At 38.3% G+C, this 14,737-nt stretch overlaps 1 protein-coding gene across 1 annotated transcript in view; it reads left to right on the top strand.

The window, feature by feature from the left end:
• The first annotated feature begins 1,750 nt into the window (after nt 1-1,750).
• LOC121948859 (partitioning defective 3 homolog B-like) overlaps nt 1,751-14,737 on the top strand; it is a 255,453-nt gene continuing 242,466 nt past the window's right edge. Inside the window, 3 exon segments of the mRNA XM_042494371.1 lie at nt 1,751-2,118; nt 2,121-2,212; nt 14,360-14,461. Of these exon segments, the coding sequence (XP_042350305.1) occupies nt 2,097-2,118; nt 2,121-2,212; nt 14,360-14,461 (216 nt within the window). The 5' untranslated portion in view covers nt 1,751-2,096.

Below are 14,737 nucleotides of genomic sequence, written 5' to 3'. Positions count from 1 at the left end.
TATCAAGACAAAAGGCTCAAGTCCAAGTGAATTCGCAAGTCATTGGTGTTAAAGTCACAGTCAAGCTGCAAGTCTTTTTGCTTTTGTCTACAGTTGTGCCTAATGTTATCAAATATGTGACTTGAGGGTGACTTGAGTATGGGTCATGTGAACAGTCCTGATCTCTGTTTCGTGTTATTACAATGGCCAAAGAAGTAGGCCTAAGTCTCAAATTTGTGATGTCATCAAGTAAAAAAGTCAGGAAATGCTCCATAGACAGTCACTGGGAGCCTTATTTTATGGACCCACATCCTTCTTTACTTTCTTTCTTGTCATTTAAAAAAAAAAAACAACCCAAATGAGCTTTATTATATTGTATGCATCATGTCCTCAATTTGAAGAAAAGTGAAACCTGCAGACTTACTCTATACCACTCAAGTTTAATAGAGACAATGTTTCTATCATACTTGGATCAGTTTTGCAATTTTGTATAATGTTTGTGTTTAAATGGGTGTGGGTATGTGTGTTCGTAGCCTATGAGTTTTTACTTTATTGTTTATGTAAAGCACTTTGTAACTGTGTGATTTAATAACTGCTTTACAAAAAATGTATTATTATTATTATTATTATTATTATTATTATTATTATTATTATTAGTAGTTTTTAGTAGTAGTAAGTTTTATTGCTCTATTTTGATTTGGGAGAGAGATGTTTACATTTACTCATATTTCAGAACTGTGTTAGACCGTAGGAATAACATGCATTGGTTTTTTAAAAATGGTGTAGTTCCTCTCTCATCTTTGTACTCATTGTTTTGAAGACCTAAACAGAAGTAAAAGGAGAGTGAATTCGTGCATTCAAATTAAACTTCTTTGTCACTTTTCACAGGTGATTTCCCCTTCTGCATGTCGTGTCTTGCTGTTCGAGCAGTAATCTTGTCTGCAACGGAGAATGTGAATTATTTCGCATTATGTTGTCTCTATGCTCTAAACAATAATTGGAGCACTTCCCCTTAAGAAAGTGACAGCAACAAGCGGTGGAGGAGCTGGTCAGGAACTGGCCAGGAGCGGACGGGACGGCAGTGAAGGAATCTCAAAACTTTTCCAACATACAGTACTGTGCTCTGTTTACTCTTCAACGTCGCCTCCGGCTTGTCCCTGAATGTGAAAATAACGGTTACGTTGCCGTACTGTGTGTGTCGGTGATGAAGTGGATGCTACTGACCGCTTGGAAGAAGGAAACTTACGAGAGGGAAAAAAGTTATGGAGTGATGCCCGTGCGACTGCATCCCTCCCTCCAAAGTTCAGCTAAGGTGGCTAACGTTAGCTAGCCTGGGACTCAGCTTGCTAACTCTGATGTAAAAGTTAACATACACGTTTGTTCATCTGATAAAACAAAGTAATAATACATCAGGAGTTTTGGAGAACGGCGCGTGGATATCTAACGCTTGTGGCAAGCCGAGTGCTTTCATCCTAGGCTTGTTATCTTAGCCGGACCAGGTTACAGTATCGAGCTAATCATCTTTAGCCGAGTGTTGTTAGCTGAGAGACAGCTAGCCTCTGTCAAGTGAAGGTAACTAAGGTTAGTTATAACTCTGTGGGAAATGACATGACACACACTTCTCGTTTACCAGCACAAAGAGACTGCAGTGTTGTTTTTACCGTCCTGGAAACTGAACAGCTCCATAACTTTAATGGACCAACTGAGTAGTATCAGCACTTGCTGGATGCTACTTGAGGAGATGAGAAAGGAAGCTCTTAACACGAGACAGGAGCTTACTTGTGTCATCTTCAGTTTCAGCTGTAAATGTCTGTAGGAATGGCATGGACAGACAGCAAAGACATTTGGCAGTCTTAGTAAGGAGCTCTGTTGGCTCTGGGCCACTTTGACAAGCTGTGGGACTTCTGAATATTTTGGTTTGAGTGATGTAAGTCACCCCAAGCCACTCTCCCTGCATTTCTCCCACCACTATTTTTGCCTTTTTTTGTTTGGTCATATCCCTGCCTTTTTATCAAAACTATTTGGAGGGCACTCTACACACCTGTGCATTATTATCACCATTGTTCATCACCCAAATCCAGAGGGCCTGCATCTTGGATGAAGTGGAAAGGGCTATAATGAAGGTGACAGTGACATTTGGCAGACAGGTGTGGTGGTGCCCTGCAAGGAGGGGTGGACGGTGAGGGACCTCATCCAGCAAGCCACGCAGAGATACAGAAAACTTCTGGAACAGGTACCAGTTCATGAAATGCACCCAGTAGCACTCACAGTTGGTCTCTCAAGCATTGCATTGCATCTGCTTATTGTATGCATTATTAGATGATCGTGACATTAATGTTTTTGTGTAACTGCTCCAAATCCAGGCAAAGGTATTTCAGAAATCAGAAATACTTTATTGATCCCGGGGGAAAATCTGATTTGTACTTGTATTTTGAAGCCAAGCAGAGAGAGTAATAAAAGTAGAAATAAACAAGCATTAAAATAAGAATTAAGAAGAAAATATAAAATGAAAAAAAAATATATGAATTAAAAAAGTGCATAAGTACATTAGTAAACATGTTAAATAAGAATATGTGCATATGCCTTATGCCGCATTATAAATAACGAACTAGTTCGTAAAGGTTTCTAAATATAGAAAAAAATGCTGCGGCGTTCAACAGTATATAAACATAGTAGATGAAGAAAAATCTACAATACTATATGTGCATTATATGTTGAATACATTCAAGAGTGGTGTGAGTGAGAATGAATAGGGATACATATTTATTGTTATCGGTATTTTATTTGTACAAACAATCATTTGCTTAATGCACAAACATTAATAAATAGTTTTTGATAGCTCTCTTAGATGATAGTTATCCAGTCAGGGCCTGGTATTTTGACAGATTTTTTTTGTGACTGGTACCAGAACAATATTAGATTTTTGATGCTAAAACCTACTACAGATGTTTAAATTGTATTTTCTGATACTCGCTATAAAGGAAAGTACTACAATTTAAAGTAACTCTCCTTTGATACTGATGTAGATACATCTCAAAACATTGTCCCCCTTTTATATCACCATACAAAACAGTTAAAGTGGATGTTTTGTTCATGAAAATCCAGCTCATTTGTCTTGAGTGGCAATCATTGCAGTCGTAGAATAATTTTCTCACTGATACCAAATATTCTGCGAACATGAACAAAAGCATGAACAAATGTAATTTAAACTGCTTTTGAGTCTATTTGACCTTTGAGCCATCAGTTAGCTACATTATTCATTGTCAGAAATAGTTCTGTAATAAAGTGTGCAGATTTTTATGAACTCCTGAAAGACTTAGAAAAGAAGCGAGATAACTTTTTTATGAAACAGCACTTTCATAACATTTGAGGTTTTCCCTGAAGTCATAAAAGAATAATCGCATGCTCTGTCATTTTTATATCATGAAAGGACCATATGATTTTCACATCCCAAAGTCTTGGGAAATTAGACAAAGCCATGGAGGTCCAGTTCTCCATAATTGCTGTATAAAAAATTAAAACCATATCTGATGTGCATTGTGATGGTCCAGACAGGCGCAGGCACGAGTCTTCTCCACTTAAGTTGCGAGTGTAAAATGCAAATGACTCCCTCTTGTGATTCCTTTATGACTGCTGTTGATTCCCAGCGCTGCTCTCAGGGCAGAAACCTCGTGACCCCCATCAGACGACCAAATCTTCTCAGTGACTCGCTTCATATTGGCTCCATTATTCAAAGAGCACACCAGTCATATAGATAGATGGTCTCAGTTGTGATTGAAGGGGAGATGTCGGTGTGTGTGTGTGTGTGTGTGTGTTTGTGTTTTGTTAGAGGCAGCACTTGGAGACGGACTCATTTTTTACACCCTCCCTTTCTACCTTTTTTGCCTTTTGTTCTGCTTTCATCTATGTCAGCCCTCCCTACTCAGCGCTCCTTGTGTGTGTTTTGCCCCCTTCATCTTATTTATTATCCTTTTCTGCTCACAAGTACATCGCCTCTTCACCTTCCACATAGCCGGAACCCTTGCTTCCCTTTCATTTCAGCTCTTCTTCCTCTTTGAAACACTTCCCCCTTCACCTCCTGTTCTTCTTTGTGAGATTACTCAGTTCCACCTAGAAGTAGAGATGAGTAATCTACATTGTAAATGTTTTAGGTTCCTATACAAATAGGATGGGCAACTGAGAATAGGGTGGAACAATGTATACTGCCCAAGGTCTAGGTAGTCTTATTTTTAAGTGTTAAAACTTGTAATCTAAATTCCTTTCAATTTTGTGTAAGGAATTATATAAACTGTAATGATATTGCAGATATTTTGCTCTTTATTAAAAAAGGACAAAGCCATTTTTGAATGTTTTTTTTTTGAAAATAGCTTTAAAAGCTTTAAGTCTTTACGTGATGGTTTCCACTGGCATGTATTGACTGAAATCTGAGGGCCTGTTTTGTCACAGCAGATATTTTGGTATGTCGTAGTAGTAAAAGCACAGGTATACTTGATAACATTAAACACAAATGCATTCCACTCTGGTGAGCTATGCTCCTGGGTCCTGAAACTGTGCTTAATGGTTAACTGGCAGGTTTTACTGGGGACACTTGATAGAACTGGGCATAATGAAATTAGTTTTACCTGTGCTTTTCATGCCATGACTAGTCAAATTGAAAAATTGCTCTGAAAAAGGGTTTTCTATGAAAGTATGTAACTTTCCGCATTAAAATGTCTAAATACAAATGTAGGTTGGGGATATCTTCTTAGCTTTTGGATATAGTTTATATTATATGTAAGGCTTGTACTGGTTTTAAAGGCTGTATTACAGTTAATGATGTTTTTTCTTTTTCTTTTTATACTACCTTTACCCACTTAGTCATAATATCCACAACTGATGATTATTTATCAAAATCTTTCTGTGTAAATATTTTGTGAAAGGACCAATAGTCAACCCAGTCAACCAGTATCGTTGCTATATAAATATTGAGGTATTTGGTAAAAAATGCTTTATTTTCTCCAAGCCAAAGACCAGTTCTGTGTATGTTGTTGAGTTGTGTATCAACAATATCCTGAACATTTCAAACAACAAAATCCCAGATAAATCTTTAATTTCAATAAAGGACATTATCTGTATCATTTGATCGCCATTGCCTGCCAGTGATGTCATATCTACTTTGCACATGCGTCATCGTCTCGATGTTGAGTTGTCAGAGAAACAAGCTGACTAAATGTCAGCGGCAGTCAAACTCCAGTCCCTGCCGTGCCAGACAGTGTAGAAGAAACACTGATTTTTAATGTGAAACTGTTTTAATAAGTGTTAGAGGTTAATCACTGGGGCCGTTTGTTTTGGAGAGTAACAGACCTCTGCAGATAATTCGGCTCCTGGTAAAAAACCTTCTGAACAATAAACACCGAAAGAATCCTAATCGAGAGGCACCGACTGCAATGACAGCCCCATCTTTTTTGTTGTTTTTTGATTGAAAATTAGTCTTCACATTGCACATTTAATACCAAGTACACAAGTCCAACAAACACCAAGGATGTATATACACTGATTTATTAGCATGAAATGGATTTACATTTCAGTGTGACTTCGAAACTCAAAATCTAAAGGTTAATGCATGCCATGTGGCAGTGCAGTTCATCTCTGCTCTAACACAAGAGCAGCAACATTTTAGACAGAATGAGTGCTCCAGGTGTGTTTCCCTGCAGCAATGATGTGTGTAATGATGCACCTCCCTGCTTTATCGATTAGGTCCTGGAGTGTTTAAATACTTTGTTTCCTGTATGTGTGAATTAGATGCCTTGTTAAGCACATGCACACTGTGTGTTTTGGCCTGCCTTCCAACAGCTCTTCTTCTTTTTTTTTTTCTCCCTCTTCCTCTCTTTTCTCTCTTTCCTACTCTCGCCCACACTTTGTCAGCACTTTACAGTCTCTCCTCCTCTTGCTGTGTTTACATTCCCCTTTTCAATTCTGTTTTTTACTTCTGCTTCCTCCCTCATTCTTCCCACTTTTTGATAGTTTTGGCCTCTTTCTATTCTCCATGTTTGTTGTTTGACATTTTAAATTTTCTCCTATTGTTTTTTTTCTTGTACTTGCCTTTTAACTTCTTTGACTGTCTTCTCAACTTCTTTCTCCTCTCCCTTGTACCTCCTCTCTGGGAAAGAGAATACGTATTCTCCTTAATTGCTTCATCTCATCCGCTCGTCTCCCTTTGTATTTGTTTCTCTGTGTACTTTTTTTCTCGCTCTCTTTCCTTCACTCAGTCATTTCCCTGCAACACTAATCTGTTGTAGCTGTGTAATTATGGCTGTTAATGTGTGGCAGGATTAGGAAGCCAGGATATGTGTGTGTTGTAGAGCAGTCCAGTCCCTAATCCTGCCTCCCAGTGCTAGGCAAATCATGTTTTTAAATTGTCACATAGACAGCTTGCTTTCTGTCTGACGCTCTCTCTCCTCCCTATCTGCTTCATCCTAACTCAGAAAGTATGCTGCTTGTATTAAAAACCTTTTTTTTTTTATCTTGTGTGTCCCTGCGTGCATCCACTGTAGCTAACTGACACAGGCAGTCCCATTTATCAGCTGCTTTGTTAGGAGTTCCTACGGTGGTGCTTAAGAGGAGCTAACACTTAGCATAGGCATTAAAGCTATGCTTTAGTGAAGGGATTCGTGAGGTTTAGTCTTAAGTTGAGTTTCAGAGAGGATTTATTTTGTGTTTTAGTTCCATTGATTTTTTTCCCCCTTTTAGATTCACATTGATGGCAGCCTAATTATTAGAATTTGTATACCCCTTTGTGTTACCCAGTATAGAACCAAAGGGGGATAGAGGAGACATATGGGATTAGAAAGTCGAAGGCAATAAGAGATTGCTGAAGTGTTTTTATGTAGGCTTTTGTTATACTACTGCACTGAAAAGTCTCCTCTAAGTTTTCTGTAGACTCTCAGCTCATGTAGAGCTCTTTTCAGTGAACACTTAAGTCTCGCTTCACTGAATACTGAATAGAATCTTGAGTTTGGCCTACCTGTTTTTGCAAATTAACATAACTTATTGACTGATGCTGAAGTATAAAAATATAGTTTAGTGGAGAAAACCGATTTGAGATAAAGCTAAAAATAAATGCAACGCAATGGACTGAAACATAAAGGATATACCTCGATTGTCATATCAGGCCACTTGTCCACCAGAGCATTTTTGAACCAGGTGTCAGAGGTGCAGCTTTATTTCAGTGCAGATGCTTTGGTTGCGTTTGGGTGCTATGGAATATTTGCAAAGGTAAATGTGTTTGCAGAATGGTTGAGTACCTGCTGAGGATAAGGGGAAAGCTGGGCTGTGTGGGTTCATTTGAGGAAACACATTCATATAGATAAGGTATATTTACAGAATGCTCCTCCATTGTTGTTATTCAGCACTTGTTCATGTAAGATGTTACAGTTAATCTTGCCAGTATTTGTCCCTCCACCACTGAAATTGAACAGCTAATGTGACAGTGTTAAGCGCAATGGTTTTATACAAAGTTAAACATTTTTCAACTCTTTGTGCTCAGAAAAAAAAAAAAAAAAGTCCAGCGCCTTGTCACTCTGGCGGTGTTCATAACGCAGAGCTCCCATTGCAAAGTATTAAAAATAGTGATAGTTTGGTAGTAGATAACGGTAGCTTTCTGCATGTGACCCCAAGCTCAGTCATTTAATAGTCTCTTCAGACAGGTTAATAGATATGTTTTTAAAACAATGTGCACCATGTGAGTCAAGTTTAAGACTGATTAGACCTTGATTCATTAAAAGACAGTTTAGCTGTCTGCTAAGTTTTTTAAGCTTATATCCTGTTACCAGAAACTGTGGACATTATGTGTTTACAACACAGAAGATAGCAGGTAAAGTAAGGGCACAATGCAATTATCTGTATGAATAATAACACTTGAGTGAGTATAATATATCCAATACCAATTTACTATGCCTTGATGATTGGCTCAACTGCGACCACTCAGAGGGGTTTGTGACACTCCTGTAATACACAGTATGCCAAGCTGAAGGCTGGAGGTGGACTGTTGAAGTGAGAGGTGTCTTCAGTCAGTAGCTTGTCACTCAGCAAGTGTCATTATTGGGTTAATTGTCAGTCACCTCACTCAGTCATCAGGGAACTAAACCCACCATGATGTGTAATTATTTGTTGTAAAACTAAGAAGCAAGCAGCTGGCTGACAGCTATAATATAGAGCTATCACTCTTGATGGATGAACATGGAGGCAGAGCAAAAATTGGGAAAAGAGTGATGAACGTACTATTACAGAAAAACTAAAGCAACAATACACAAGGTTCTTGTAGAGAAGTAGCAGGGAGGAGATGAATAAATCAGAGCAAATATGATAAATGTAAAAAAGTGGAATAGCTGGCACAGCAGGGCTAAGTGGAAGTGTGGCCAGAGACAGAGGAGGGACAGAGGGAGGGAGGAGAGCAGAGGGGCTTTTTTTCGACGGGAGTTGTCAGGAAGTTATCAGCTTGTTGACAGACTTCTTAATTACTTTTGGCCAAACAGACAAGTGTGCAGTTGTGTGTTCATAGATGCTTGTTTATGTAGTTCCAAGTTTAGTTTGCTGTAATCTGTGTAATATTGAACAGGATCACATCAACACATCAATGTATATATACTAGTGAAATGTGAGTGAGTTACCGCTCTAAAATATAAGTGCAATACATGTTTATACATGTGCATTATTAGATTATATCTATATTTGACACAACGTTATTGCTAGAAGTGTTGTGGTCCAAATATGGCCACAAGTATAGAGACAAACTGTGAAGCCTTTTGTAAGATGATGAGTGTGTTTACTCATGTTTGTATGTATACGTTGTAATGTGTATGTGTATGAAAGAGTTCCTGCCTATGTGGGTGTGTGCTGTGGTTTCATTAGCCAGGGCAGGAGTGCTGATGAGGCGTGGCCAAACAAGCTGATAAAATCGTAAAACATCCTGGAACGAAGCCAGCGCATAGGCAGTTATTTCTGAGAGGGAGGGAGGGAGGGGCAGGGAGGAGACGCGTGCCACTTTCTCTGCACACAAACTGCAGGAATGTGTTGATCCGGCCTGACACCTATTCTATTCTATTCTATTCTATTCTATTCTATTCTATTCTATTTCATCTTCTTCCTGTCTTCTTGTGTTCTGTTATATTCTATTCTGCTCTCTGTATTCAATTATTTTCTGTTCTATTCTATTCTGTTTTGTTCTGTTTTATTATTCTATTCTATTGTGTTCTGTTCTGTTCTATATTTTTCCTATCTTCTTCTGTTCTGTTTTATTCTATTCTCAAAGTTATGTGGGGTGTAATGGCACACATGCTTCTCCAAATTAGCCTGACAAGCTTGCCGTAGTTAGATCATTATTGTACCACAATGGATGGCATTGTGTACAGATCATCCTGGTTGGTTTATTGTATCACTTTACATGACATATCTGCTAACCAGACCATGTTAAAAAAACAAAATGAACACATCAAAATTTATAAATTCTGACAAGCAGTTGAGATGCTAATGAAACCCTATTTTGGACCATCAAGATCAACCTAACTTTGCCTAATTAGATAAGTGAAGAATCACCTTGTGCACTGCCTAAATGTGAAATGCTGAAATATTAACATGGTGAGTAATGGTCACCATGGCATTTCCACCAGCTACTGTCTGGCTCTGCTTTTCACAGAAAACAAGCTTGTTATTGCAGGGTCACAAGATTGGTCAAGGGACAATTTTAGTCAGACTTTGTTATTTTTCCACAGAATTAGTTGCTGTATCAGTACTCACTGTCTCTCTGTAATTGTACTTTGTAGCAATAACACTTTAAGTTATTGGCATAACTGAGTTGCTTGATGAAATTATGACGATTCCAGACATCTCTGGCACCTAAAATGTCTTTTAAAAAAAAAAAAAAAAAAAAAGACTGATGTGAACTTCCTTAGACTTAACCTATTAGTGTTCGACATGGATGCCTTTCTCATTTTGTGTAGACATGAGCTTCATAGTACGTTTTAAGATAGCTGTTTTGTATTGTACTCAAGTCCACTTCTTTGCAACGCCTCCAGTTTTGACAACAGCATACCAAACTCTTGTGTCAACTGGCAGACTAGAAAGGCTTACTGTGCAGAGATAAAGAACGGGGGGTGGAGGGGGTCGGGGGTTAAGCACACACATGACAACACTGAATAATCCACATAGTGTTTTAACTCTGGTAGGATTTTACTACAACCTAATAATCATTTCTAGATCATGTCCCTGACAGTAAAACACCTAAAATTGCCTAAGATTATCTGTAATAGTATCAGGAAAAACACTGTATTAGGCGCTAATCCCCCTGATTTTCAGATTAGATCAGTGTGTTTACAGCTCTTATCTTGAGTCCTACAATATCTGAATGTCCCTCTAGCTTTTGAAACTACCAGACTTGGAGGCACAGGGTTTCTGCAGTTCACAACAAATATGTAACACATTATCCTTGTACCCCCCCCTCGGAATATCAGATTAGATCAGTGTGCTCACAGCTCTTATCTCTCTTTACCTCTCCATCTCTTGTCGTCTTAGCTGTGTGGCTTGCCTACTGTAACAGGAGATCAAAGGCTGCTGTTGATCTACAAACAAGAGCGGGTCACCAAAGAAATAAGGCTTTTGGATACAGGAGACCTACAAAAACTGTCTATCACATCATAGTATATATATTAAAAAAAGCCTTTTTTTCTAGTTTGTTTCAATGAAGTCATGCACCCACATGAGTGTGCTATTATTCAATGGCTAACACTAAAACACCACTCTAATGATAGCCAGACATTGTGTTGTAACTTACACCAGCTGGTTGCCAGATTAACTGATAAATGCACTGATTTATATAATAACTGATTGACTGGTGATTTTTTTTATAATGTTTTAATACTTAACCCTTTTTATTTAGAAAATGTTCAAAACAGCAAATGCAGTTTACAAGTTTTAGGCATCCAAAAGTCATGTCAAATTGCTAAGTATTGCGTGACCACACAACTCTTTTCATAAATGTTTGACTAAAGCTTGAAGGCATATTACATAAAAAACATCTATTTATAAGTGACAAAATGCCATCATTTTAACAGTAATAAACTTTAAAAAATCAAAAGTAACTATAGCAATGTTATGTATCTCCTGCCTGAAAATGTCCCATAATCACATGAAATGGAAAAAAAATCAATCTCTGAATCTGAGATTGTATGACATCACATTACAAGGAAATTATCGCGTTTTTCCACTAATATGGTCTCAGCACTAACGTAGTGGCATTGCAAAAATAGAGCAAAAGAAAAAAAGTTGCAGATTTACTACATCCCAGATACAGCATTATACTGCATTAGTGCTAGATTATGAACCACGCTGAGAGGCAAACTGCCCTGAGGCCCCAGATCCCAAAGGTCCCCAAAAGCTCCATGGTTATGATGTGTCAATTGGTTTGTTGTAATTTGATGTATTGCTAATTATTTTGGGACCATGCACCTCTAAGGCACAGTGTTAACTGAAATGAAAAGAACAATGTATATGGTCTGCTGTGTGAACTCTACACAGCAGGGGCCCGCGGAGCACCTTAGGGCTTAGATGTGGATGTGATGACAAGAGTGGGCTTTGTTGACATAAAAGGCATTTTTCTTGCTTGTGAGTTCACTTAATAGAATATTATCTGGGAAGTAATATTTCACAGTAAACAAGGAGAATGTTATTTCTGTGGTCTTGTCTCACATATTTTACAGTCCTGTAAATACATGGGAGAGTCCATCATGTCTTTTTGTCAAAACATATATGGTTAAGTTGCTTGTGTAGTGCCTCACTGTTTGTGTGGGGATGATAGATTAGGGAAACCAGTACAGACAAAGTCCAACACTACTGGGACTCATTCTGAAGCCCAAGCCATAATAAAAACGCTAGTCTTTGTGAGATGTTATGTGCAGCACCGAGGACAGAAAACAGAGAAAATAATTTTCATGACACTTTGGCACTGAAATATTCCCCAGTAATCATAAAAACATTTACATGTTTTGTCTCAGAGTTAATATGCCCCCAAACCCTGATTGATAGTGCTCAAGGAAGATAAACACTGTGCAAAAGAGAAAATAAAACAATGTAAACACAATATTTGAAAATCTCTCTCTCATACATCTGGTCTGGGTGTCAGCCAAGCTATTGCTACAATGGAGTCATACAATGAATTCCAGCAGGGAGGGAGGGAGGAGACAGACAATTTAACAGTATAAACAAAAACAGTGTCAGAGTCTTGTGTAACATTGATGGTTGGAAATCCATTGAAATGTTTTGTTTTGGGACATAATAGGAAAAACAAAGTTTTTATGGACCTGGGCTAAATTTAACTTGGGATAAATGTAAGTGTAAAGAGAAGATGAATGTAAATGTAAATCTTAGTAAGCAAACACATCTGTGTTTGTAAGTTACTGATATATATCAGTTGGCACCAGGTGCCACTGAAGAATGACTAGACTCTAGATGAAACACTGTATTTTTTTCTCAAGTAATACACCAAAAAACTGGACCACATCTCGGTACAAATATCAGTGATTTCCAGTAAATAGCATTATTTTTACTTTAGAATAAGTGCATCATCACGGCAACAACACTTAGGTCATACTATTTGCCATACTGCACTCGCTAATGGCAAGCTCACATGACCCGACTCTAGCCTGGATCTTCTACTTGCTGACAGTTTTTAGAGGTCGCTGAAGAAACCTCCAGATCAGAGGCAAGTTTGCATTGGCTTGGCACATACAAGTTGGTGCTCGAGCACTATGCCTGAACAGTTCAAAGACGAGAGCAGAGAGGCTCATTGATGCAAAGAAGACACATCCCAGATATTTAGCAGAGGGAGATATATTGACAGAACATTGAATACAAAATGAAAAGTATGGTTTCTTTAGTGTAAAATCACCTGAAAATAAGAATAGTTGTGTTTTCATTACCTTAGAATGGGCTGTTTATATCTACAGGGTTACTAGTGTGAGAAGATCACCACATTGCGTCGCCATGTTTCTGCTATAGCCCAAAACAGATAAACCAAACACTGGCTCTAGATAGGGCCACTTGCAAAAAAAAAAAACCCACGTTTTTTAATGTGAAACTTCTTGGTTCAGTTAAATTACCGGTTTAAATAATTTATTATGGTTTATTTATTTTGGAGAGGAATAGATCTCTGCGGATAATTTGGCTCCTGGTAAAAACCTCCTGATTAGTGAACACTGAAGAAATTCTAACGAGGAGAAGATTCCACTAGTTGCAATCTGCAAAGTTCACCACTAGATGCGACTCAATTCCCCTAAATCTTACACACTGGACCTTTAAGTTACATGTCCAAAACTCCTTTAGGACATCAACATTTGTATACAGCTAAGCAGCTTTAAACTTTCAAACATAGTTATTCCTGATCTGTCAAATTTTTATTTAGAACACATCAGAAAGGAAGTCATCTTTTTCACTAGATCTCATTTATAAATGTACAAGAAACACATTTAAATTGTCATATTCATTTAAGAAATGTAAATAAGTTATTGCAAAGGGACTCTTTTGCTGCAGAGCTGAGTTTATTGTAGTAGTAGAGCCTCACAGTGATACCCAGAGCACCTTGCTCTATCGTAGCCTCTCCCTGATGAGAGTTCTTGAAAAGCATTGACAGGCACCTGACCCCGAAAGAGTGATTTAATGGAGCAGCACCCTGTAAGGTTTTGAGTCATACCTTTCCTTAGGCTGTTTGTGGTTTTCTATGTGCATGTGTGCATGTGTGCTTGTGCGTGTGTGTGTTGTCTCAATATGTTGTTCAACAACCAGCTCTATGTAGTCAGCTGTCCGGTGCAGTGTCGATGTCATTAATCACAGACCCAACGCGGCGGAGAAGGGGAGTGAGGAGGGAGAGAGAAAGGGCTAGGCTGGAGTTGTAATCTGTACAGGGCACCTAGGGGAAGATGTGGAAGATGTAAGGGGGAAAGAAACAAAGAAGGGGGCAGGAATGGGAGCAGTGGGGAGAAGGAGTTCAACAGAGAGGTATATGAATGAGCAGTGGGAAGGAGGTGGTGACCAGTAATGGAGGCCTGTCTTCATTTTGTTTGTGATGATGCCTCCATTTGTTCTGTCCTTTCCCAGTTTCTTGTTTTCATAGGAAATAAATCACACTGAGAAAGTAAAATGCTGTACTGTTTTATGTGTTTAAGTTTAAGGTACATGATAGAATATTAAAAGAGAATTGGCTCTTAACTTGGTGAGGGGAGTTTCAGGGCTTACGCTAGTCTCAATAACGTCCTTATTCCTGATAAACAAAAGGTTACACTCTGACTGACAAGTGTCAGTTTTATTCACACATTTATTTTTTGGTTTACATGTGTTGTCTCCTGTGTTGAAGGAAGGAGACTTTCTGGTTCGGACTCACCATGTTGAATACTGTGATGGAGGGATTTTGGACCCAGATGATATTCTCAGTGATCTGGTAGAAGACAAAGACAAGGTAAGAACCTCTTAAAGGAATTTATTATTTTGTGTTTGATGCTGCTTTTTATCTGATAAATATCGTGGCCAAAAAAATGTGCTACAATGACCTAAAGCATTTCCAATCAGAGAAACTTGCTGCTGCTTGGTAACTGATGACAGTTCAAAGACACAAACATTATTAAAAAAAAAACAATTTAAGCTTGTTGCAAATGAAAAAAAACAAAAACAATTTGAGCTGAAGTTGGAGCATGTTCTAATGAAAATGTCAAGGCCGTTGTAGCGCTTTTGCCCG

The sequence above is a fragment of the Plectropomus leopardus genome, chromosome 10 (assembly GCF_008729295.1).
Source record: "Plectropomus leopardus isolate mb chromosome 10, YSFRI_Pleo_2.0, whole genome shotgun sequence".
Classification (NCBI taxonomy): domain Eukaryota; kingdom Metazoa; phylum Chordata; class Actinopteri; order Perciformes; family Serranidae; genus Plectropomus; species Plectropomus leopardus.
This window is presented reverse-complemented; position numbering and strand designations above follow the sequence as displayed.